The sequence below is a fragment of the Phalacrocorax aristotelis genome, chromosome 2 (assembly GCF_949628215.1).
Source record: "Phalacrocorax aristotelis chromosome 2, bGulAri2.1, whole genome shotgun sequence".
Taxonomy (NCBI): Eukaryota; Metazoa; Chordata; class Aves; order Suliformes; family Phalacrocoracidae; genus Phalacrocorax; species Phalacrocorax aristotelis.
In genome coordinates, this window is record NC_134277.1 from 36,453,120 (window position 1) to 36,480,240 (window position 27,121).

General features: G+C 41.6%; 1 protein-coding gene and 1 long non-coding RNA gene across 7 annotated transcripts in view; one reads left to right on the forward strand and one right to left on the reverse strand.

The window, feature by feature from the left end:
* Positions 1–27,121, forward strand: part of LOC142052657 (uncharacterized) — a 320,817-nt gene that overhangs the window by 130,472 nt on the left and 163,224 nt on the right. The window lies entirely within an intron of this gene.
* The window catches only part of OSBPL3 (oxysterol binding protein like 3), an 87,860-nt gene continuing 79,781 nt past the window's right edge, over positions 19,043–27,121 (reverse strand). For all 4 annotated transcript variants that reach the window (XM_075083057.1, XM_075083055.1, XM_075083058.1 and 1 more), the window contains 6 exons: positions 25,895–25,973; positions 23,634–23,778; positions 22,236–22,380; positions 21,437–21,563; positions 20,746–20,868; positions 19,043–19,262 (listed from right to left, as the gene is read on the reverse strand). In XM_075083057.1, the coding sequence (XP_074939158.1) occupies positions 19,166–19,262; positions 20,746–20,868; positions 21,437–21,563; positions 22,236–22,380; positions 23,634–23,778; positions 25,895–25,973 (716 nt within the window). In that variant the 3' untranslated portion in view covers positions 19,043–19,165. The remainder of the gene's footprint in view (positions 19,263–20,745; positions 20,869–21,436; positions 21,564–22,235; positions 22,381–23,633; positions 23,779–25,894; positions 25,974–27,121) is intronic.

Consider the following 27,121-nt stretch of genomic DNA (forward strand, 5'->3'; position numbering starts at 1 on the left):
AAATGCGCCCAAATATCTTGTTCACTAGTTCACCATAGGCATAGAGCAATCAAATATACCTTTAACCAACATCAGGGAGTTAATACAGCTACCACGGTCGACGGCATCCTGACTGAATGGACGTGTTGGGCTTGTGTGGCGATGTTTTGGTAGCAGGGGTGGCTTCTGTGAGAAGATGCTAGAAGCTTCCCCTGTGTCTGACAGAGCCAGTGCCAGTCCGCTCCAAGATGGACCCACCACTGGCCAAGGCCGAGCCCATCAGCGACAGTGGTAGTGTCTCTGGGATAATGCATTTAAGAAAGGGTGGGAGGGGAAACTTGTGCAATTGCAGCCAGAGAGAGGAGTAACAACTCTGCAGGCACCAAGGTCAGTGAAGAAGGAGGGGGAGGAGGTGCTCCAGGCACCAGAGCAGAGATTCCCCTGCAGCCCCTGGTGAAGACCATGGTGAGGCAGGCTGTCCCCATGCAGCTCGTGGAGGACCCCATGCCGGAGCAGGTGGGTGCCCAAAGGAGGCTGCGACCCCATGGGAAGCCCACACTGGAGCAGGCTCCTGACAGGACCTGTGGCCCCATGGAAAGAGAGGAGCCCACACTGGAGCAGGTTTGCTGGCAGGACTTGTGGCCCCATAGAAGGGACCCACGCTGGAGCAGTTTGTGAAGAACTGCAGGCAATGGGAAGGAGTCATGTTGGAGAAATTCATGGAGCACTGTCTCCCCTGGGAGGGACTCCACGCTGGAGCAGGGGAAGAGTGTGAGGAGTCCTCCCTCGAGGAGGAAGGGGTGGCAAAGACAACATATGATGAACTGACTGCAACTCCCATTCCATGTCCCCCTGTGCCGATGAAGGGGCGGAGGTAGAGAAATCAGGAGTGAAGTTAAGCCCAGGAAGAAAGGAGGGGTGGAGGGAAGGTGTTTTTAAGGTTTAGTTTTTATTTTCTCATTACCTTACTCTGATTTGATTGGTAATAAATTAAACTAATTTCCCCAAGTCAATTTTGCCCATTGGTAATGGGTGAGTGAGCTCCCTGTCCTTATCTTGACCCATGAGCCTTTCATATATTTTCTCTCCCCTGTCCAGCTGAGGAGGGGAATGATAGAGCAGCTTTGGTGGGCGCATGGCATCCAGCCAGGGTCAACCCATCACAGCATGGAGCAGTTACAGGGACAGCATTAAAAAAACTCTGCCTTTGGAATTTCTTGCTCTGGAAATTTTGTTGGTTTGCTAGAATTAAAAGGGAAGGTACCAAAGCTGGTAGGAAAAGCCTGTCAGAGTGAATTCACTCTTTCAGACTGATAGCTAGGCGTGAAAAAAGAGAAGGAAGGTGTATCTTCCTTGCCTACTGAGAAATTTAGAATTAGCCTGAACCTGGGCTACAGGAGGATTATTCAATGAAGGGGATAAGATTCAGGAAACACATTTACAGCAACTACATTATTTACTTTATCAAACCTTACCCTGCTTCTTTCATCACAGCTCCCCAGCTCAACATAGTGGGACACTAGACCCAAAGAAACATTTTATGAATAATCAGTGTTCACCTTTGTCAGTGGAAAAGCAAGTTCTCAAGTGTTTCCCGGTATTTCTTACATTCTGTATACACATACATTGACCTTTCAAAAAAAATACAAAATAGCGCTTTTTTTGCCATTTAACATAAGATCACCCAGCACACCGGGCTGGGAATTTGGGAAGAGGGAGACAACTAGACAGGCAAAGGTCATCACATCCCTTGCCAGTCCAAGTTGTAAGGAAATACAACCCCCGAAGGCATGACCACACAGGAGGCGCGGCATCAGAAGAGCCATTTGGCATCAACTCTGATGTGCAGCAGCAGTAACAGCCCTTGAATCCTAATGAAGTCGGAGTTTACGCTGAAAGGCAACTGAAGCGTGGAAGCGATGACAAGCAGGACGTGTGTTTTATTACAAAACCTTATAGCTATTTTCACCTCCTTTCTAGATAATTTAAATTAAAAGATTTAAGCCATAAAAGCTAATACACAAAGCCTAGCAGGGATGTTCACACAACGAATTTCAATCCTTGAATGCATGCGGTCCCTGAAAACCCATCCAATAAACTTCAGTCCTGGATGTAGCCCTCTTTTGTGCCTCGAGGACTTTACAGCACGTGTCTCCAAAGACTTGATGGCGCACCGAACCGCAGCAGCTCGATGGACCCAACATGGATGTGGTGCCCTTACCCGGGGCTGGTGGGTGCCATCCTGCGAGGCGGAGGCACGAGGGCCTACAGCGGGAGCCACGCAGGACAGGAGCGGGCCCGAGGCGCGACAGGAGACAAGATGCCCTTGTCCTCGGTAGACAAAACATGCCACCTCCCCAACACCCGCGCTGAGGCGGCTCAGGCGGGCGTCCGAGCACGGGGATCCCCCTCAAATGCTCATGCGGCCTCGCCGCCCCACGCTTAAACCCCTCTCAGAGCCGCCACGCGTGAATTGCAGCCATTCAGCCCTGTTCTCCCCCTCGTGAAGCCGGGGGACGCGCACAGGCAGACAGGGAAGGCAAGGAGAGTTCCGGCAGTCAGCGAGGCGGCCCCTGGGCGTGTGAGAAGGCGGTGGGGGGGGCACAGGGCGCGCCGAGGCCCCGCTCCGCCCCGGCCAGCCGGCGGGGCGCGGGGGGCTCGGCCCGCCGCTAAGGGAGAGGCGGCGGCCGGGGCCCCTCAAACGGGCGCTGGGAAGGGAGGCACGGCCACCCCCACCGGCCCGCTCCGGTACTCACGGCTCTCTCGGCGATCCCAGCAGCCGGGCCCCGGGGATGCGGCGAGCTCCGCCCGGAGGGGTGTGCCGAGCCGAGCCGCGCTGAGCTGAGCCCAGCCCAGCCGCGCCCCGAGGCGAGGTGCCGAGGGCGAAGCTTAGAGAGGAGCCATGGGGAAGCCCGGGAAGGACAGCGGGGTTCTTGCCGGCGCTATGGCGCGGCGAAGGGCGAGGCCGGGAGAGCGCAAGCCCCGCCCGGTGCTCAGGCCGTGCGGGGAGGGCTCGGCGGCGGCGGCCCGGGGCGAGGGCTGAGGCGGGAGTCGCCGCCGCTGCCATGTTACCGCGCAGGGCCGCCGCCCGGCACATGGCAGCGGGGCCAGGCTGTGGCTGACAGGAGCCGGGGCGCTGCCGTTGTCCGCCTGCGAAACCCCTGGGCACTTGCTACCTCCCTCACCCTCCCTCGTGCTCGCCTGCACCGGGCCTGCCTCAACTGCCCCCCGGGTTCAGAATTCACCCATGAGGTGGCTGCACCCGGGGAATGGGATGGCTGGTCTTGCACAGTTATTTCCCGTCAACACAGTGTGCTCGTTTTGGCTGGGATAGAGTTGATTTTCTTCATAGTAGCTAGTATGGGGCTGTGTTTTGGATTTGTGCTGGAAACAGTGTTGATAACAGGCATGTTTTAGTTACTGCTGAGCAGCGCTTGCACGGAGTCAAGGCCTTTTCTGTCTCCCACCCTACCCCACCAGCGAGTGGGCTGGGAGTGCACAAGGAGTTGGGAGGGGGCACAGCTGGGACAGTTGACCTCAACTGACCCAAGGGATATTCCCTACCATATGGTGTCACGCTCAGTATATAAAGCTGGGGGAAGAAGGGGGGGACATTTGGAGTAATGGTATTTTCTCTTCCCAAGTAACCATTACCCATGATAGAGCCCTGCTTTCCTGGAGATGGCTGAACACATGCCTACTGATAGGAAGCAGTGAATTAATTCCTTGGTTTGCTTTGCTTGCATTTGTGGCTCATGGTTTGCCTATTAAACTGTCTTTATCTCAAGCCACAAATTTTCTCACTTCTACTCTTCTGATTCTCTTCCCCCATCCCACCTGAGTGAGTGGCTGTGTTGGCACTTAGGTGCCAGCTGGGGTTAAACCACGGCACACAGTCAGCTTTTTTTCGCTATTGGTAATTGCCTGACAGTGATATTTTATGACATACTTAAAATTTTTGTGACACCCTTTCAAATCTGGCTTGGATCACCCATGGTCAGAAATGCAGAGGGTCAGTGGCCTGCAGGCAAAACCTGCTGGAAGCAGCAGCCCTGCCACATTTTTGGCTGTGGGTTTGCAGCTTTAGGGTTGGCACTTTGGCCTTACAAAGTTACAGTGGTCCAAATGGGAGCTTCCAAGCCAAGGTTCCCAGTCGAGGGACCTTGAACAGCAGCACTGCAGAAAATGAGAAACATGGTCAGTGGAGCAGAGGGGGCAGGTTCATGAACCAGCAGTATGAAAGACTGTGCTCTGTCACTATATTTCAGCCCTTTGAAAACAATGCAACACCAGAACAAAACAACTTGATCGTTTATGATACCAAAGGACTGATCCAGTGAGAAATGGAGGAGTCTGCAGAAACCTTGCCAAGGAGTATTTTTTCAAGATAATAAGCATCAATCTTTTTTAAGCGAACTGTGCCACAGGCCAGGTACTTCCCTTGTGGTTTGAAGAGAGAGCATTTGAGGCTGTGGGGTAGAGCCACAAGTGTCATGTCACCAGATCTTAATGGACTGGTGGGCTTAATGGACTTAAATGGACTTAAACACCTGGGCTTTGTAACAAAGGGATGTTGAAAGTTGTATGTCCTTAAATGAACACTCCAGGTGACAGGAAATGGTTAATGCATATAGATAAAGTATCATCCATTTTTTTCCTTTCTGTTTAACTACGTACATTATCCAAAACTTCCAATTAATCTCAGCAGATTTTAATCCATCACCCCTTTCTGATTCCCCCAGGTGACATCCTTAGTGAATCAATGATAAATAGATTTCCCCTCGGGGATTACATCTGCTTACAGAAATTTGAACAAATAGCCTGAATGGAACTAAGTAAGTATCTGCAATTGTGATAATTTACTTTTTATGGACTAGTAAAAAATAAAAGATAAAACTCCATTCTTAGAGCCTCATTCTGAGAAAAAGCACCCACACATCCTTGGGACATCTCTTTTTACGATCAGCACCGAGCTGCAGACTGGCTAGCTCCAGTAATAATCTCCCACAGTGGCCGGTAATAGCACACATTTCATCAGCTATCATGTTTTTCCAGGGAGTGGCAATGTGTGATTCATTTCAAATGCGAGTGTCTGCTACAGCATATTTTGAGAAATCAAGTCAGGAAGTTGCACTGAACCACATTACCATGGAAATATTCACTGGGGAGGGAGGACATGAATTAAAACAGTGAAACTTGCAAGTCATTTTAAGGACATGATGGTAGTTGCATGCATACCAAATAAAGGGTGCCCACACCAGGAATATTTCCATCTTTCCAAGAAAAAACTGAGCGGAAATCTTCTATCCACTTGAAAGACACAGCCAACATAGGATAGTTTTCAGATGCTTCTCATTAATTAGAAAAGACAGAAACATAGGTCTGGGTATTAGCAGACTGGTTTTTGGGCTATGCCGCAATTAAAGACTTCTAAGACTGTTATCAAAACTGGTTGCAAACAGGAGACATTTAGGATTGAGGACCCATCTTGAGCCTTCACGCTTCGTGGAAATGCTCTTCAGGTGTACTGCACAGTCAAAACTCACAGCATTCAGGTATTTCATGACCGACTGGGATGCCAGCAGGGAGAACGTCATATCAGAGAAATACACATTGTGGGTGGGGTCTGTGTTGGGATCTGTCTGCCACACGCTCCATCGCCTGAGCTGAAGCATGAAGTGCATCACTTCTGCATTAGAAGGTCCTTCTACACAGAAGGTCCTTCTGTGTGGGAAGATCTTGCAGAAGGAGAAGGAGAAAACCAGAAACTTTTGCCTCTGGGACAAACTGCTTTTGGTGTGGGACAAGAGTTGGCTACCCCTTCTAAATGAATGAGACAGTCAACACGAGATCTTTACAGCCACAATTTAAAAAAATTAGTAATGCACATAATAAGTGAGTAATACCACAAAAGATAGTCTGAAAGGAAAGAAACCCAACACAATAGCTGAATGCATTTCGAACACCTCTGTGTGAAATTCCTCAGGCATGATATTAAGATAAGAAATCATTGAGCAAGCCACCACAAGATGTCAGCATTGCAGAATGGTTATTCCTACCAGGAATAACCACAAGATCTTTGCATCCTGTAAGTGCTTGGCATTAGATTTTTTTTTTTCTTATGATGGCATAATCTGGCCCTATTTTTTTCAACCATTGACATTAGGATATAAGTCCAAACTTGGCTGCAAAGGGGAATTTCTTAAATGGCTTTTTTTTTTTCTTTTTCTCTATCTTAAAAACTTTTCTAAATGCTTTCACAGGGTCAGTATTAACAGCAGTACTAATGGTATATAATGAGTTGTTTCAGGCTGCCTCTAGCCCGGCTAGAAAGAGCTCACTGAAATTCAGCCTGTGTATTGACATGTCAGGAGGTTGTCCAAAACCCTCTGTTGCTGCATGCGAGGCTTTTTTTAAACCCTCACACTGGCTGGAGAAGGGTCTGCTGGCTTCAGTTCTGTGGAGGAAATGGGAAGAAAGTGTGAAACTATTTTGGGCTTCTGTTTAGAAAAGGAGGATATTTGGGGTAGCAAATCTTTTTAAAGGTGTCCAGCAACATAAGCCAAATCACCAGCAAAAGAATGAACTTCTTTTTTCCCCCATTTCCTTTTGCAAGAATAAAAGATCTGAGTGGGGTTTTTTTGTTTGTTTCTTTCAAATCAACAAACCAGCCTTATTTGTATTTCCCATTAAAATTCATCTCCTGTTTTGGTGGGATGCTCTGTACTTTTCTTCTATACCGTTCAGTCCTCCAGAACATTTCCTGTTGCAAACAACAGCTTTCTCGCTCTCCTGCTGGTGTGGCTATCATCAGCGCTGCCAGGGTGCCAGCAGCTAGTGACAGATTTAGCAAGTTACGGTGTCCTGCTTAGGGGACACCAGTGGGAGGGTGCAGAAAGCCAGGAGGGACCGCGTGAATTCAAAGCAGCCAGAGGGCCATTCTGCTGCATTTCCCTACTTGTTTATGTGAGCTTCTGTCTGTTCAGCTCTTGACGGCGGCGGAGGAAAGGTGGTATCTTTAACTATCTGAAGATTTTGCTTGTGAGATGAGTTTTGCCACTACTAAGAGGCTGTTTTATTGTCAGGTTCATCTCCGCTACCTGTAGAGACCAATATGAGGAAAAACCAGTTCAGTTCTGGATCTTTTAGTCCCTTGGAAGGACAACTGGAGAGCGCCACGCTGAGGCACAGAAGGAGGCGGATGTGTTCAGTAAAACATAAACATAAACATAACATAAACATAAAACATAAAACATAAACATAAAACATAGCCTGATTGCTGTAACTCAGTCAGATCGTGGTGTCTCAAGTATTGATGTTGGCATGGGGGGGATGGTGCGTTATCTACCTTTCTGTAGTACACGTGTGGTGGCACAGGGCTCCCCTCTGTCACTGCAAAAGCTCTCTTATCCTGGCAGTGACTGCGTTTTCAGGTAGCTGTAACTTTCTAAAGATCTACCTATGAAACCCATGTAATTATTTATTTTCTGATGGTTTTAAGAAAACTGTCAGAAAGGGTAGGCTAGGGTCATGACTAATAGATTGTTGGTACCTAAGGAGTCATCTAGTGATGCCTCTAACAATAATATGGAGGACAGTTTGCATGAAGCTGCATGAACTAAGTGCTTCTAATTTAAAATTATAGCTTAGATGGCAGCCACAGAACTTTATTTCTTTTACGATTATGATAAATGAAGACATAGGAATAGATAACGTTTTTTGCATGTCGCAAAAGTCTTTTTCCATAATAGTTTATTACGAACCATCTGGTCTCATTAATGTTTTATCAAAAACCATATGGTTGCTATATTGTTCAGTCTACTCAGTAGTAGGACTTCCTCTTAAATTGCCAAAAGGAATGGCTATCAAACTATAGTGTAGGAGCGCCAAACATTTATGTAGGTCCTATATAAACAGTTATTTTAAATGCATATTATTCCACATTAAACTACAAAAGTCTAAAAAAAATATAAAATCTGAAAGGAAGTTTATTCCCTGTGCTTCTTAATTTTTTCTTCTTTTTTTACATCTTTGGTTCTCAGGCAGTTAGAACAGGACCTACAAAGTCAAATGATAAACTGTATTAAAATAACAAATAGGATTTTTTTTTTCAATAAAACATTGCAAACAGAGGACAGGTGTCACTGAGCCTCCAAAAAATGAGGCCCTTCATCTTTGTATCTCTGCACACATGTACCTTTCAGACTGTAAGCACTCTGGCAGGGTTCTTTAAAATATAACTGTACAGCACATGGCACTGTTTAAAGTATAGTTGTACAGTGCCTAGTACTACGGGCAGCTAGATACAACTGATTGCAAATGATTGCATAATATGCATTGATTTACTAAATTGTAATTCCACTCATAATTGTTCTACTGTTACATTTTCAGATCAGTAAAAAATGTGATCCTAAAATTAGTGTGGTTCATATTGATTTTGTTATTTATAGACAGCCTTAAAGTTACAGTGAATGGAAGAACATGGGAAAGCACATCTAAAGAATACATACAAAGTTGAGGACAAAACTGGCAAAACAAGAGGAGTTAAATGATCCGTGGGGAAGAGCCTGTGACTGACACTGCCTGTAGAGAAGAAAGCTGGCTGTAAGAAACAATTTTATTTGATCAGCTCCCCAGGTTTATTCTGATTCACACAATTCCTCCTGCAACCTCTGAATGGATGTGTATACAGAAGTGCTCTCAAAAAACGCTCACTGTCTGACTGTGGGAGCAAATGATTTGGGCAGAATTTTCCAAAGAATCTGCAGTATGCGATTACAGTTCTTCATGGTGTTTGTATTAACACTGACAGAGAACAGGCACATGGCTGTAGTAAAATCTTGCAAAATGTTCAGAAGCTAATATTAATATTTCATTGAATAACACCAACTGCATGTTTTCATCTACTACAACATTTTTAGCAATAGCTTTATTATGATTTAAAACAGATTTTGTCTGTCCCTTTTGTTTTTTGTGCCTCCTTTGCAACTCCTTAACCCCCATTCTCATTATCTGTTAACTGTCAGCTCAATATCTCCTTCAGAACTGAACACCAACTGGAATTCCAGTTCCAGGGCAATCTGAAAGGGGTTTCTTCAGAAGAACAAAGTAAATGCATTTTTAAAGTACCCACAAAGATAGAAATTGATAATTTTGTTCAGAGGTCCTTGGGTCAGGCCATGGCCCACACAAGTAGCAGGTACAATGAGGTGAAGACCACAAATAGCAAAGAAGCCAGTATCTCCAGAGGGTTTTGAGGAGCTGTGAGGCTGCATTGCCACTACAGGGTGAGTCAGGACTCCTGGGGCTCCCCAGGGTCTCTGCAGCAGGAGCTGCTAGCAGCTGTCTGCACCTTCTGCTGTGGAAACGAACACTGCAAGGGAGGATGAAAGGAAAACACCCACCCCATTTCACACAGGGCTGATAATTCAGCCCCATTGGGAACCAAGACTAAGGTTTCTTTTTAAAGCCATTTCATTTTTCAGCTTGCTGTTGCTGCCTCCTAGTTTCAGCATGTGAAGGGCCTGCTTTTCGATGTCTTACAGGCAGTGGAGTAAGAATATACCAGGGTTTTCCCCACCAAAGGGAAGCAGGGTGAAAAGAATACAGTTCTTTTTGAAACAAGGAGCAAGAGCTGGCAAACAGCTCAAAACTGTGTGGGCTGCTAATTGCATGGGAGTTCCTTTTATATTATGCAACAGTGCTGTCCCAAAAGACAGCAAGATACCATAAATGGGGTGCTGCAGTGTTGATCTGCTCAAGGGTAGGAAGGTTCTGCAGAGGGTTCTGGACAGGCTGAACCAATGGGCTGAGGTCAGTTGCGTGAGAGTCAACAAGGCCAAGTGCCAGGTCCTGCACTTGGGTCACAACATTTCCATACAACACTCCAGGCTTGGGAAAGAGTGGCTGGAAAACTGCCTGGCAGGAAAGGACCTGATGGTATTGGCTGACAGCTGGCTGAACATGAGCCAGCAGCATGCCCTGCCCAGGCGGCCAAGAAGGCCAAGAGCATCCTGGCTTGTATCAGCAAGTGTGGCCAGCAGGAGTAGGGCAGTGATTGTGCCCCTGTACTTGGTGCTGGTCAGGCCACACCTTGAATACTGTGTTCAGTTTTAGGCCCCTCACTACAAGAAGGACATCAAGTTGCTGGAGCGTGTCCAGAGAAGAGCAACGAAGCTGGTGAAGGGTCTGGAGAACAAGCCTTATGAGGAGTGGCTGAGGGAACTGGGGTTGTTTAGTCTGGAGGAGGCTGAGGGGAGACCTTCTCTCTCTCTCTACAACTACCTGAAAGGAGGTTGTAGCGAGGTGAAGCTGGTGTCCTTGCTGCTTGTACTTCCCTTATCTGAATGACACATTCATTTGTGTGAGTAGCATCTGTAACAGGTGATGCAAGTAACCTTGGGTGAATGTCTTTCCTACTGCTAGTACTCCCCCCTTTGCAACTGGGAGATGGGAATACACGTACTTGTACAGAACTTGTCATAGTCAGCCTGAGCTGGGGCTTACTTGGTTCTTCCACACTTACTGCCCAGCCTCACCAATGCCAATACACCACAGTGTGAGCAATGCGGTTCCTAAGAGAGAAGGAAGGCCATCTGTGTCCTGAGAGGAAGTGTTAATACCAAAGGAAACAATGAGCAACCGGTACTGGGAAAGCGTGAACTGCAGCTGGTCTTTTGGCTAGGACCTTGTGACTGTACACTTCAATACTGAGAAACTTATTTCAACAGTATATACTCCTTCCTCTCATTCCTTTCCCCCATCATTTCAAACAAAAGAATTCTTGTTGGTATCAAGACCAAAGCATTCACATGCGCATTTGTTTTAGGAAGCTTTGCAGCTAGATAAAATACAGTGGAGCTCCTACTATGGCCTTTCTTGCAATGTGGCACACCAGATCTCTTTCCCAGCTTCTGATATCCACAAAAGGCGAGCATTTAATATCCTTGAGTTCTTTACCCTTCATCAAATTTGGTTGATGATCAACTCTCTCCAAAACAAGGAAGGGCGCCATGTTAAGCATGGGCTACGCTCACCATCCTTTGGTACCTAGAGAACTGAGGTAGAAAAAGTCAAGCTTGCCCTAACCAACCTACCTGCAGTGCTCTTTCTCAGGCAGAGTCCTCAGTAGAAGTTTTTCCCATGAAAGGCCTTAAGAATTTGGTGCACTAATTTTGAACTTCATAAGAAAATTCATTTCCCCATCCAAAAAACCTTTACAGCCATTATACAGCTCTGTTTGCTTTCACAAGATTTGTTTCAGACTGAAGTAACAAACAATGAATACAAGTAGGATGATCTTTTGACTTCACTCCATCTTCAGTCTGTCAATGGCTGAAATGATAACAAACCTAAGAGTAAACAAAGAAGTAAATCTCTCTCAGCTATTAGACAGGTTCTCATCTATTGATAAATCTACATAATCTTCTTTGCTCTAGGCAGCAATCTAGACATTGCAGGCATATCCTCGTAAAACCTAAGATGGAAAGGATTTTTCAAGGCATCTACTGCAGTAATTCAAACTAGATTTACTGCAGCTTTTATCGTGGCTTTTTAAAAAAAAAAAAACAACACAAGTTAAAAAGTAAGAATTTGTAATTCAGAAAAGCAAGTTTTTATTAAAAGAATTTTAACACCCCCCCAATGCTAACTATGCAATAAATCGTATTTTCAAATTCTAACAGCTGCTTTTAGTAGAATAGCAAGTGAAACATCAGCTCAAAAAACCCTCAAAGTGAAACAGTGCCCTAGTACATTAGGTATATTACCAATAATTCATGAGGTCTGTGAAATTACAGACAGAAACGTCAGCTGATGTTCGTACACATCTTGTCTTCCAGGAATTTATTATTGTTCCAAGAGCCGTAAAAACTTATATCAATGAACCCACAGAGTCAAATTCTTAGTTAACTTAAGCCTCGGTTATACTTAGCTCAGTAGAGCAATGTTGATTTACCTCAAATGAGGGTTTACACATAGCAATTTCAAATATTTCCCTTGGTACAGAGTAAGCAGAGATACACATTCAGAAGTACACCGCAGAATTTGGTATCTGGCCAGCTTTTAACCCCATTTAAAAACTCAGAGTAACCCTACCAATTCTTATGCATCTGCTGCACTGGAGAGGGTCTAAGTTAAAAATCAACAAATTGAGCACGGAGAGCAATGTTTGCAAGATGAAAGAAATGTGATAGAGGCATTAAAAAAAAAAAAAAGAAAAATAAGCCAAGACACATCAGTTACTATGCAATGCAAGCTCTGCTCATCTGTCAGTGTTTTTCCTCACACTATGGTGGTTTGAATCATTTTGCAGTAAGCAAAATGTCTTTAAAATAGAGAATACTGTAAATGAACAGACAACTAAGCTTAAATGAGAATTGGATGCAAGGTCTATATGAGCCAAGTTTACCCTACACTTCTGTAGGGGAGAACAGCCTGTTTTTGTTTGGGTAGCACTGACCACACCGCGGGTACTTGGCATGTTATTAGCTCCAGGGGCAATCATAAGAATTTCACTCCGTATCCACTTCTCTGTAAGAGAAGCTCTTACTGCCCCTAGGTGGTTCATGATCAGGGCACCAATAATGAGGTTCCCTTCCCATCTTCCTCTCCCTTTTATAATTATGAAGAAAATATTACTTCTTCTGTAAACCACTATTTTTCCAGCAACTTGAACTAAATGCTGTTATTTCAGGTACCAATTAAAGCATATTAGATCTCTGTGAAATTAATCAGCAATGAAGTGATTCCCACCGACATGATGAGCAGGTTCCAATGTTCTTAAGTGAATACAGAACCAAAACTGCTGTATTTAAAAAAACAGGAGCTGATTCTTGCAAGCTATAAAAGCTGTTTTTCTTTCAGCCTCTATCCTTATTCTGCTATGTACAACAGCTGAGGATATTTTGCATAGTAACAGATTTATTGATCCAATTTTCCAAGCTCTTCCTGGAACCTCCATGCTCCCAACCACCAAATCTTTGTACACACTGGGAAGTGCTGGAGAACCGCAGTCAGGAATTACAGGTTGGTCAGGAATTACACTCACTGTACTCCTGTGTTTTTCAAGATCCTAATCCATCCATATTGCATCTTATACACATACGGTGGGACTGTGAGACATAGTTGAGATCTGACTGGCAGAGCTGTCCTGAATCACCATCTCTAAGGGAGAAAACACTACATTGATACTATTTCCTTCCAGTTATTTATTTTATCCAGTAAATACTATGTTTCCTTGGTTTTAAAAGTTGTTTGATGGAGAACATGTGGTTTGTGGTTTCTACATTCATACTAAAAAATAACATTCGTGCCACACATCTGTCTACTAAAAACTGCTTTTAAGAATCAACTTCCAGCTGTGAATGAATTCCACCAGCTTACCCCTTTCCCTGCCCCAGCATCTGGCATATCAGCCATGCAACAGTGCTGTACAGTGCGTGCAGGTAACTGGTAAACAACTGGAACATGGTACAACTACCAGACAGATTGTAAGAGTGATAAATAAGGCTTCTAGCAGATGGAAGCTCTTTCATACTTGCCATTTTGGAAACGGTAAAAAGCACAGATCACTACAGCAGCTAGACTTACTTCAGCTGTCACTAACAACCTTTGAAGAAAGATGCTTACAACACCTGGGAAAAAGCCAGGGTGCTCTATGACCTTTTGCAAGTATGATTTATTAACATCCAACTAAATTAGTTACAGAGACAAAAATAATAAATCAAATTGTGTATCAAGGTGCTCCAACATTACTACAAATTTTTGGAGTAAGTGAAGCAGAAAACATAAATGATCCTGAGTACAGAATGTTTTCTCAAAAATCTTAAAGTCAGTGATAATTCTAACACATACCTTTCTTCATTCTGAAACCACTAATGCCTTATCAAAAAAATAAATCCAGCAGCTTTGTGTATAAAATACCTTATACATATGGTATGTTTTTCCAGTACTGGAACTAGTAAAATACTATTAACATAAAAACAAGACTGCGTGATTTTCAGGGATACCAACCATCTCAAAGGTCTGGAGCTGAAGGAGCTCATCACCTCTTGTGGATCAATCTCCCAAAATTCTCATAAGCTTTAATACAGTTTTGTTTTATACAACAAAAACACCAAAGCCACAATTTCTATTAATAAAGGATCCACTTAAAATAATTTTTTAACACATGGCAAGTATTTATGTGGAAAATTTCTCTTATTGCTTTCAAAAGCTGCAGCAAGAACAGTATCTAAGAACTGAGCAGTACAGTAATACATTTGGTGGTAAGTTACAGCATTTACTAAGTTTCAACAGATAAGCCAGACAACATGTGCCATTTCCACAGCTGCTGGAGTAAGTTGCACCCACCAGTAGCTAGAAAACAGAAAGGAGGAGTTAGTGAATACTGTGTTGTACTGAATGTAGTAGGCATAATACTTGAATGAAAACACACTCAACCAAAAAAAAACCCTTCCATTTTAACTTCACTCCTTTGAATACCACCATTTGACTCTAGTCCTTGCAAGATGTGTTCAGTTATGTGGAGAAGTTAGATTTCATCCTTCTCTCTATGACATAAGCACTGTGGGCCAAGTTTTGCACTCCTCTTCAGCTTGCCCCCTCTGTATGAGTTGTACACAAAAAAAAGCTCTATTGAACAAAATGAGATATGCTGAGAATATCCTGTTCTGCTAAGCTGGTCATCTAGAGAGATGACAGGAGCGACTGACGCAAAAGCAGATGCAAGGACGTTAGTTAGGAGTATGCTCAGCAGATGTAGCTGCACATTTCCGTAACACGCTACCCTTACCAGGTCTGACTCCAGAGGGCAAGTAGGAAGAAAATCCTATTCACAGTCAAGGAAAAGATACAGAAGCAGGCCACAATGTTTATGGGGTAAGTTTTTAACTACAACTTTCAGGCATGATTTGTCATTTAAAAGGTTGTTAAAATGGACTGTTCTAGTCTTCAGAATTTTAATAAAGAGAAAATGGGACACTGAATAAAGACTTTTAGATATGAGGGGCCACGCAGAAAACCTGAACAGGACTGTAAACAGCTGAGGGAAAGTGGGGGAGCATGGGAAGGAGTGAGGTTTTTGTTAGGTTGGGTTGTTGGTTTTTTGGGTTTTTTTCTTTTTTTTCAGACCAGCACTGGACTTTTGTGCAACCCAAAAGCTGTCCCCATTTGTACATTCCAACCCCATGAGTTTGTGTTCCTTTCTGTACAAGGATCTGGCTTCAGCTCTGAGCTGCCAAACAACGGGGTGACCATGTTTGCAACCTCCACCTCCTTCAGGGGCCAAGTTTTAAAAGAAGGCAGCAATCCTGCTTCCAGTCCTTCAAAGAAAACTTTCTGGTGGAAGAACAGATCTCTAGGATGTTTCCTTCTAAAAATTCTGGCTGTTTTCAATCTTCCTTCCATGCATCTAATTTTCCAAGTTCTGTATAAAGAACCTAAGTACTTTCCTGGATCTGTATTTCAAAAAGCATCTAAAGAAGTAAATCAGTGCTGGCAAACTAGCATGTAAAGTGTATCTCAGAGCAGAGATCAAGGAAAGACGGCAATGATTAATAGTGCACTCCAGTTCCACTCAGTCTAAAGGGCACTTTATGCTATCAAGAGTAGTCTCCTAAAGTTACGCAGTTTCATAAATTTACACTGTACCAAAATCAGAAACTGAGTGTCAAGTCTGCAAATCTGGAAGTAGAGCTGTGGGTTTCTGTTTCTATGAACACTACTTCCCTGGATTTTTTTTTCTTTCTTTGCTGTGTAACTTGAAAACTGAGCCAGGTCTTTAACACCCAAAGGCCTGAACTGCTCCATCGTCTTGACCTAAATTTATAGTGAGATTTTTACTTTGTGAATGGGTACAAAAAGAAAGGCAGTGCTAGATGAGTGTTTCTCAAACTGCCCTCCAAAATCATACTAAGTAATGCTTATAAAGTCATCAAATAAGGGAGCTGTAACAGCAGGCAGTGGTCATCAGGAAATTTAAAGACTGATCCATCGAGCTAAACAGCTTGGGGATCACTGCTGTACATGAAAGGAAGCAGAAAGCTGCCCAATACGTTCTTCTACCATTCAGGGTAGAAAGCGGGGGGAGAAGTCCCTCAATGTCAGTTATTAAAAACAAGAGCTGTCTTAGTTATATTGCAAAAAGCTAATAGGTCTTGCTCCCATTAACACATCTGAAGTTTGGGGGAAGAAAATTATCAAAATTTCATATATCACCAAAAATAGCTGTAGAGAGTATATTAAGGTTTGTGAATGATGAATATATTTTTAGGCAGAAATACACAGAAGTAACATCAAGACAATTTTTGTCCACTTCTTAATATACAGTTGACAGAAGTTTAACAACTAAACTAAATTGTTTTGTACAACAGTAAGCAGGGACAACCATACTGCAGTTGGAAACATGGGGTCAGAGGATCATTCACAACTGGTTACACCATGTTTGAAGATGTGTATCAGATTTACAAGAGCAGCTATTGGGCAATGATTTTGCTTCATGTATTTAAGAAATGCCCTGGATAATTTTTCTGGAAATGATAGTAAAATTCTGAAGTTTACCTTCTTGATATGGGAATTTTGTTTAAGGAAGTTTTATATAAGGCACTACTCAGTCCAGTGCTTCTTGTCATTAATCAAATGTATTTTTGACATGTTAGCTTGTAAGATACAAGGCAATACTGCCAGACTGATTTCTTAAAAATTATGACTCAAACACCCAATATGAGATTAGTTTTGCTTATCATCTGCTGATTTTAATGCATTACAATTCCTTAACTTTGCCTTTTGGCTTCTAAGCCTTTAATTTTGGACACTGTTGATTGTTAGGTCATGTGACAAAGTATGGGGAAATCCCCTCCATACGCAGAAAATACAAACCCAGCAATCAGATCAGACAGTAATCACCGAAGCTGCCAAATATGACAATTAGCAAGTTTCATGCGTCCTCCAGAAATTTTGCTCCCTTTCTTAAAGGTGCTCTTTGTTTTTTTAATTTCCCCTACCCTCTTTTGTTGTTAAATGAATGTTATTTTCAGTATAAATGGTAATTAGCAACAGCAAGAATAATTATAAATATCAAATAATTTCTGTGCCAGGTTTTGACAGTCAATACAGGAATAAAATACAGGAAGGGAACAAGCCATGAAGAGATCCTTGCTTTCCTTGAAAAGCCAAACAGCCCCCAAAGGTTAAGATTTCCTTTGGAATCAAACCCCACATTTTGTGTTCGTACTGACATGAGCTTTGCCTTATTGTAAGCTGCTGGCGTGGTAGTCAAGTCTTTAAAAGATGTATTAAAGAATTATGCTAAGTTCTTTGGTAATAAATTACAGAAATGATAGTGAGGCAGAGTTCCTAGGCAAAGTGAAAAAGGGGTGAAAAAGCATTCATCTGCCACTAAGACAGTGGGGCTTCAAGATAACAGAAAGCAAAATTCAAATATGCATCTCATCTGACATCACAAATTTGGTTTAAAATGGAAGTGTTCAAAGTATTTCCCTCATGTTACCTCTATTACATGGATCCATTTTTAATGGGTTTTCTTTAGAACAATGCAGCACACAGTAAAACACAAGCTCTTCTAAGCTACTAGTCCCCCTGGGAGTCTCCCTTACCATGCCATGTTCAATTGTTCCAGTCATAAGCCAGTTAAACATGCCACCAACTTTTGAGTTTATTTTGTGTCATTAAAGTGGCATGTAAGAAGAAGAAAAGGGGGAAGTTGGTGGTGACAGGGTATAGATCTAAACTTGGAAACTCTGTTGTTGCCAGAGTCACAGACACATAGAACAGACTTGAAGAATCATGGGTCAGGCTTGAGTTGCAGATTGGTAGGAATGCAAGCTATTCTGTTAATGACTGTGGCATTGTGATTTGATGGAAAAAAAAATACTGCCCATCTCTATAATCTTCATTCAAAAGTGCGATTTCTGCTACATTTGTTTCCTGCTGTATTTCTGAGTTATGGTTTAGTACTTTCACAAATCTAGCCATATGTATAAAATTACAGGAAAGAGATGCAAATGATTTAGTGCAATACACTTGAATATTTATCTGAACACAACAAACAAACAGAGGAAGATCAAAGACTCCGTACATTTCTCCATAAGGCAGTTGGTCATTTTTTAAATATAAGATCTTAAATATGCTGTTTATTTCTTAAGAGGTAGAAAATATCAAAATACTAAGAAAAATTTTCTAGCTTAAAACAATCAGTTTGCTTACTTTTTAAAAAGTCTTACTGTTGCAATTTTTAGGTTAATAAAAACAATTGAAGCTATGGAAGCACAGGATTTCGTGCTCTGTATAGATTTTACTTACTGGAAAAAGAGAGAGCTGCTTCATCTAGTCAGTGCTCAAGCATTATGTACAAAGGATCTCCTCCTCATGCCCTGTTAGGGGCTATAAAATCTGAAGATTCCCAGTGGAAAATTTTGGCGAGTCCTGAATTTCTAGCACTACATTTAGCCAGGTACAGTTTATGTATAAGGCAGCAGAACCACTGATATAAGCTCCGAACTACCTCTTCCATAATGCTAAGAAGAAAGCTAATAAAAACAAAATCTTATTTAAATCTTTTCTACAGGCAGCAAAGGATCATACTCAGATTCCAGCACCATCTGATAATCTGTTTTAGCAATTTATACAAGCCCAGAGACAGCTGAACTATTCATTGAACTGTGGAAGCCTACTTACAGTTTGAGTTACTAAGGCTTGCACTCTGATTTCTCAGCACAGCTAGGAGATGCCGACGCTACTGTCTCCAATGCAATTCAATAAGGCATAAGTTAACTCAGAACTCACATTATTACACATTGGAAAAGTAGTGTAAAAGCTCCTCTTTTCCCTCTTGCTGTTAACATTCAGTACTATTTATTAAATATTTTATAAAAAGAAGTTAGGGTATTTATACATTCAAACAATCACTGCAACAGTCAGAGTAAAGAAAACGAATTAATTAACAGATTCTAAATTAAGCATGATTCTGGAGATATGCACACTTACACACATACACACATCCCACACATATATTTTATATGTTTATATGTTTATATATACACACACATATTTTATATATATGTGTGTATATATATATAAAATGTGTATATATAGATATATTTTATATATACTTCTTTTAAATCAGATCTGAGAATACAGCACAGAACATCTTCACTTGGCTCCTCTTTCACCAGAGGACAGGATTGTCCAGTTTTGAAAAACCAGGTTCTTTTCTAAGGTCCATGTAGGTTCCATTGCTCACCCAGGAGTCATCGCTGGATTTCCTATCAAAGATTAAACAAATGCTTTAAATGCAAAGCTTCTATTTTCCATACATATGCTGCATAATGCAATGTAGCACTATGCACAGATACCCAGTCCAGCCCCATGAACCAGGTGCGGTACAACTCAGTACAGCCTTCAAACAAGGCAATATAGCTTAGGGAGTCTGCACTGGGCCTTGGAGATGCACCTCAGTAGCCTAGCGTCCAGCTGAGATCAACACTCTCATTTTACTGTCACATGCCAGTGCTTAGCACTTGAAACTACAGTCCAGGTTTATTTTGTGGTCTCAAAGACAGCTTTGAGTGGAAAGTGAAAACTTTCCTTTTACCTCTCCAAAGATGGCTCTCCACGGTTACTGCGTAAAAAGAGCCTGTAGCTCTCAGTCAGGATGCAAGACTCATTACACTAGGTACCGTACCCTGAAGGAATCAGTCTGCTTTTAATCATGTGTACATTTTTGGCACAACAGCAAATTAGTCTTTTAAGCAAATCAAGGCTTGTGATTTGTTGAAGAGAGAAATCACTATTGAAAGCCAAATGCATAATTCATATCTACTGTAACTCTGGGTAACATTTTGCTATATAGTAATTCAAGTTTTTATTGTGTTATTTAAATCTCTAGCACAAGTCTCAATTTTCAAATCCTCATTATGAGGATTCAAACCCTCATCCCCATCCAGAGTCCTCATTGTGAATATACAGTTACAAAGTATTAGACTTCATCTCTATCTCGTCTTTTTAGCCTGCTGGAAGCAATATATGCTTCTCTTTGGCAGGTATGATTGGACATGTGATGAGTTAGCTCACCATCTCCTTGGACAAGTAGGGATTTTAAACATTTCTGTGCTCGTCAGAAGTACAGTACCTACCTATCCAGAAAAATATTAGGATCCCAGATCCATTAACTGTGATACATAGGGCCATAAAACATTCACCTTGGCTCCAACTCTTACATTGCAGGAGAACAGGGAAGCTGGAGGGCAAAAGGCCATGTCCTCATTAGCACTCATTTATGTCTTTCAGCATTTGAAGTCTCCCATTAATTGATTTACAACAGGAAGAAATAAAGTGCCCTCTGAATGAGAATTCTCTCCCTATCATACAGGCGAAACATATTCAAAAATAGCTCTGGCAATGAAAGGCACCAACTCTGCACACTTCTGCACAAAGCAATCCCACTGCATTCAGCAGAAGTATTTAAGCTAAATCCAGCTATTTCACCTTGCCATTCAGGCAAAATGTGGACTGAATATCAATCACCATCAAGGCAAAAATATTAAGAAGAAATTCAGGGATGCACTAATGAACAAGCAACACATAATCCTGAGTTTTAACTAAGCCTGGAGTGTTCTACACTGCCAAAGTACAAAAATCAAGAATACAGAAGAAACCTGGAAAAAAACTGGAGCCTGCTCTATGGCAGTTTAGAACCAGAACTATAATAAGAATTTCAAGAAATTATAGCATATTATTACATAGTACCTGAAAAATCTAGGCTGATGCTCTAGATTGTTTTCTTCCAGCACCTTCCGTCGTTCTCTCTGTAGCTGCTCGATCCTCTGCTTTTGCATTTCAGCTCCTTCAATATTCCCTTCTTCTAGAAACCTGTGGCACCAGTGGTGAAAAGAGACAATTGGTGCTCTTGCCTCCCATCTTTGCCAGGTCCTCTAGAGATCCAGAATCTAATCTTTACAGCAGGCAGTTCACAGTGCTTGAGAGGTAAACAGCTACATCTGCAGAGAACCGCACTATCAAAAAGCACTTAGGGAAAAGTAACTCTCATAACAAGCTCAGTCATTGCTATATTATATTCTTTTCCTTGGAAGTTAGCAACAGTAGAAATTCCACTGTAGAAAGAAATTTCAAGTGTCTCAATTTTTGGCTATTCAAACACAGTACACTCAATATCCAGTACCTGAAGTACTGAAGTTTTAAACATCTTTCGAAAGGCAGTTATCTAGAAGCATGCGAGAGCCAATTTTAGGAAACACTGGTCCATAATGACTAGACCATTTCTTGACAAGTGATTAAAATGTCTTACAGATGCACATTAATGTAAAAATAGAAACACCCTGCAATTATCTACACAAAATAGTCTGAGCACAGGGTAAAGTGAGTGTACAGAAGATTAACAACTACTCGAGGAAGCTGTTTAAGAGTTAAAATTTCTTACCTTTGGTCCGGCCTAAAACGTGTATCGCTGGGTGGGAGTAATGACCTAGTTTGCAAATCCAGTTCATTTAACTCTAGTGCAAACTGAGTAAATCCATACCACTGTTCATAATCTTTAGGCATCGGATCTACAGAAGAAAAGAGTACATTCAGAATTCCAATTAAATGCTATTTTCTTTAGAAGGAAAATTCCAAGCTCCCCTCAGTCATTTGTTAATCTCTGAACCACGGTCTCAATCTAGGAGAATAAAGTTTTTTTAATAACATGACAAAAGAGAACAATCCCCTTGATAATTGCACTGCAACAAAACAGACTTCTGTTCTCTCAGCTGAATCAGAGAAGAAATGTGATAAAGGCCATGCTATTATCATAGTGCTTTTTCAAACCCCACGAGTTTGGGAGAAGTTCAGATGTGGCTGTCATTACAGAATTGGACTTTGGGGGCTATCGTCCCATGTTTAATACAAGAAATACACCACCTTTCTCCCCTTTTTTTGTGTGGAGTTTTGTTCCTCTTTTTTTTTTTCCTTTCTTCCTTTTAGAGTCCTCAATACCCAGTTCATGCCCAAATATGAAAATGATGGAGAGTGGTAAAAATGCAGGAAGCCATGGGATTAAGTTCTCCATATTATTTACATTAAATGATGTATTCTTCTGGTCTAAATTTTAAATGCTTGACAAAAATCTAATATTTCACCTAGAAATAACAGGAAGCTGGGGCCTAACAGAGAGATGAAAATAGTAAGCTTATTCTCAAGCAGATCTTAAGTTCTGTACGTAAGCCATCCTGATCACTAACTTGCTCTCCATATGCAGTTTGAAGATGAAGTTGTCCCACAGTATAAACTTTCATGCCACTTCCCGAAGAGTCGATGCACAACTTTCCCAGCTTTATCCATGACACTGCCTTCAATCTCATGCACATTTGGATTCCAATACTTTGCCTAGAATTAAAAGAAACAAGGGGAGAAAAGGTGCATAAGAGATCAAGTGTGAGTGATTTTGCCATGTCAGTAGCACCACTATCGAGTGGTTTTCTGAAACGGAAACTATTCATTTAAGTGTGTATTACAATATCATATGCAAACAACTCCTGTTAGTACTATTAATCAGCTTAGTACAATACTATTGATGAGAACCATATTATTTTGTTTTCCTTTTTTCAGGGCAGTACTAGGTGAAGCAAAGCTGACCTTGAATTTTGCCCAATGATAGGTAACACTGACTCCTGACTTAGTTATCCACATCTTCCTCAAATTTGCAGAAGAGGAAGAGAAGGAACTGATATAGTCATCTCCACTTTAGACAATTCACAATATCAAAGGTATAAGACTTGCAGGCTCTCAATCTCTAAAATTTGAACTCTGAACATCCACTGCAACTCTGTAAATACATTACAGCACTTTCAAATAAGTATTTGAAAAAAAAAAATCACCCTAATGCTTCCTAGAAAGCACAAAGTATTCAGGAAAACAAATAACAAAAGGAAACTTTCCTTCTGCTGAGCATGCCATGCTGCATAGGTATGCTGAAGTACTTAGCTTGTATATGTATGTACTGTTTCTACATAAAGCACGGCCTTTCTCCAGCAATCAGATACAGAAAATGCAGGTGAAGGTAAGTCTCCTAGCATGCTTTGCAAAACTATTTCTCAGGTTAGAAATTTTGGCATAGTTTTAGGTTTTCATTGATTTTCCTTTACTAGAAGTCATCTATTGCCAAAAACAAATTTTAATTTCAGTTATAAGGGCATTTCCTGAGGAGGTCATATCTTGATGCCTTTTACTGAAGTAAAAGCTTTGAGTAATACCACAACCTCTCACTTCAGCTCCTCTGAGTACCTGCGAAGGGCTAGGAAAGAGCTTTGGGTGAAGCACCCCACATAAGCACTGGTTCTACCGTTGCTGACTGAATGTGACCACAGCACATGCCAATGCATTAGCAGGAGGCATGTGGTAAACCACCTTGTGCCTATCTCTCTCATCAAACACAGACTGTTTTTCATTGTACTTCTTCCTTTCCCTTCCCCATGCTTTTCAGCATCTCAAGTGGAATCACCTGAGAAAGCTGTTGCTTCTTTCTTGTCTGGCTCTACCTAGTGAGCAGTTGTACTGAGCTTCAGCAGAGAGCATCCACCCACTGTTGTATCTGTTAGAAAAGGCACTGCCAGCATTGTTGTGGTTAATGCTGTGGTTACCTTTATGAAAGTCAGTTTGCAGTGGCAAGTGTCATCGTTAAGATTTTTGATTATGATCTCTCCATAGTGTTCAATCCATCTTTGCCCACTTAAGATGTTATGGATGCAAGATGTCACCTTGTTCCATGCAAAATGGTCTTTAAAACTGCAAGAAAAATACACACAAGAAAAATCTCATGCCATGTTCAAACAAGCTCATAAACTTGTGAAAAAAACTGCAGAGAACTTGCGTTAGAAAAACCTCACAAACCAATTGTATTTTTCTGGAATGCCTCATCTTCTTGTCCCACACCTTCTCAAAAACAAACCCTGTGACAACAATCCTGTCTCCCAGAAAACCCTTTTCACTTCTGCTATAAACCCTGGCCTTGAACTCAGTTTTCTCTCAATTTATTTGCCCTCTTTACCAGTTTTAAGTTTCCAAAAGTCATCATTCTAATATCTTCTACTGGCTGAAATGCCCGTTTCATAGCTTGTAACACAGTGACAACTGAACACACAAGTACATGGACCACCAGAGTCGTGGAAAGAATTATTGAATGGAATGAGCTTGACTCAAGCTCTCAAAGCTTAGCCTATGTGTGTGCTTCAGGCAAGAGCAAAAGTTCTCACCAGGCAGTTCAAGATGCAGTTGCCCACAGGAAGACAGCAGACAGAGAGATGAAAAATACTAATAGGTAATACAGTATTTTACCTTTTATTAAAGAAGTATATATTACTATAAAACAGCTTTGTAAAACTTCAAGAAAAGTCTCATGAAGACATATATTCTACAGTTTGTTCTAGGTATTGATAGCCAAGTCTCTACTGGTCAGGTAAAGGGTAAACTTAACAGCACCAGTTTCCCCATAGCAACTGCCTCGCACACATCCCATAAGGATATTAGAACCTTTCCTTACCTCCCCTTAATCACTTGCTGCTTTGTAAGAGCATGTACAAGGACAGTTTTTACAGACTAGCAGATATGCAGCCAATTTACCCCACGGTAACTTGTTTTCCTGCCCCTACCTGCAGGTCACATGCTTTGTTATGCATGCTAAGAATACTTTATGTGCTCCAAAAATAACCTTAATACTAATGCTTCATTTTTGCCTACAGCCTCAGTACCTTTTTTGTGCCCAGTTCTGTTTCAGATACACAGGGATACAAACCAGCACACCAAGACCACACATGAATCAGATTATTTTCCAGTTCATCAGCCCACCATGGGCCCTAATCCGTTAGTTACCTTGCGTCTGAACCCTCAACTCACCTCCCAAAGACCTTTTACTCCAGAGGTTAGGCTATCCGCTATGAACACAACATGTTTTATACATTACCTTTTGGATACTATCTTACTATATCACAATTTTACCCACTTAAAAGGAAAAGGCATGCTTATTCTGTTAAGTGCTAGGTTCTTGGGTTATTTTTCTTTTTTTTTTTCAGATGGCAGAATAATTAATTTTGTAGGCTGTCTTTGGGGGAGAGATTTAATTGGAGTACTACTCAACCTTAAGACCTCTGGTTCTGCAAACATCATGGATATAGGCCAAATTTTGAAGGATTTTAACTGTTGATCTATAATGGGCACTCTGACAAGCCAGCATAGGAACACTGCAGATTTTTATTAAAAAAAGGAAAACACAAACCACCACCAAACAAAAAACCCCAACTATACTCGACACAACTACAATGGCTGCTTACTTCCTTGGATGATAAACACCAGATATGCAACTGGTTCTATTTATCACTTACAATAATTATTTATGCAGTGATGATAGCTATCAGCCTCACTACAGACCAGGACCACGTTGTGTTAGGGTCCGTACAAATATAGGCATGAAAGACAGCAAAAACACACTCTCCCCCAAACCCATATTCAAGCAAAAGAATTCATAGCTTCCGCTATCATGCAGTTTTCCCCTGGGGGTCTAAAATACACAAAGCTTGAAGTTCAACTGAAGTATGAAAATACCAACTTTGTTTTTTTTGAAGATACATAGGAGTGATATATGTTTTTATTTAATCTTTTGTTTTTTATAACCCTTGGAAGAGTTAGTGCTTCTGTTACATACTTCTGGTTTTGGTTTGGGTTTGTTGTTCCCCCCCTGTCCCCCCCCGTCCCCTCCCCCTTTTTGAACTAAATCATAATCACCAGTTCTTCCAAAGGTCTAACACAGCACAGCACAGCTTGTTCTCATGTGGGTAAACATGGCTTCAGTGTGTGCAAGCACATGTGTGCCTGTGTGTGAACAGTAATGCACGACTAGAGCACTTACGCTGGAAGAGTTACATGTGTTGTACCAACTGGAACTATTTCCATGGACTTTCCCCAGAATTTGTTTTTCCATCTTACATCTGAAACAGGAAGAGGGGAAAAAAAGACCGGTTTAGTCATAAGCATGGGTGAATGAATCTATTTCTGGTTTCTATGTTTTTTTCAAGAAATGCAAAATAACAAAGTGCAACATAATAAAAGTGCTTGAAGAATGCTGTGGACCTTCGAGAACACGGTTTTGTTTGGGTTTTTTTTTCATTACGTTATCGGTTATTTAAATAGCAAAGTAACAGAGGTTTAAAAAAGTCCTCTCTCAAAAACTTTTGAAAAAGAGAGGAATCAGAACCTGCTCTAGGTGTGCCTGCTCAAGCAGGGGGGTTGGACAAGATGATCTCCAGAGGTCCCTTCCAACCCCTACCATTCTGTGATTCTGTGAATTTGAATAAGCTATAGACAGCATATATTTATCTGCAATTCAGTTGCTAGTGAATGAATGCAGACATTTCCAAAAACAAAAACAGAATTCAAAATACAGAAATACAGCAACTAAGGACATCCACAGTGAAAACACAGAAGAATATTTCAAAGGGCACGAAACTGCAGAGGGATTTAGTCCGACTTCCTCTAAGTTTAACTGGCCTTTTAAAATCTTGTCTGACTCACAGAAAGACGTGTCCAAATCTCACGTCATTTCTCAAAAAAAAGATGAGAAATCTCAATGCAAGTTTAGCCAAATTTATTAAGCAAAAACACCTGGAAGAGAAAGAAACATGGGCAGAGAAGCACAGCAGGAGTATAGAGTTAAATTATGCTAGATAATCAGACAGTAACTTTCATAGTAACCTCAGAGCTCAGGGGAATAATATTCTTGCTATATTAGACACTAGGAACTCCATATTCCCGGCCCCATCTGAAAAAGAAGGAAAAATAATCTCTAGTCTCAAAGAGATGCTAGTACTAACACGAGGAAAACAAAAACACTTTCCTGTGCAACCGTGGGGGCAAGCTGTTATGCTGACTGTGAGATAGATGCTCAAAACCATTGTTAGGAGATTACATATCTCCTGAGTATATATGTTCAAGGGATAGGACTGAGCTACACCAAGCTGCCTACCATTGCAAAGGCTGGAATGGGACATAGGGCAGAATTCCTCATGAAAAAAGTAACCCTTTTCTTACCACTTGAGAAAAGAACCCCCTTTTATTTAAAAAAAAATATTTTGAAGGT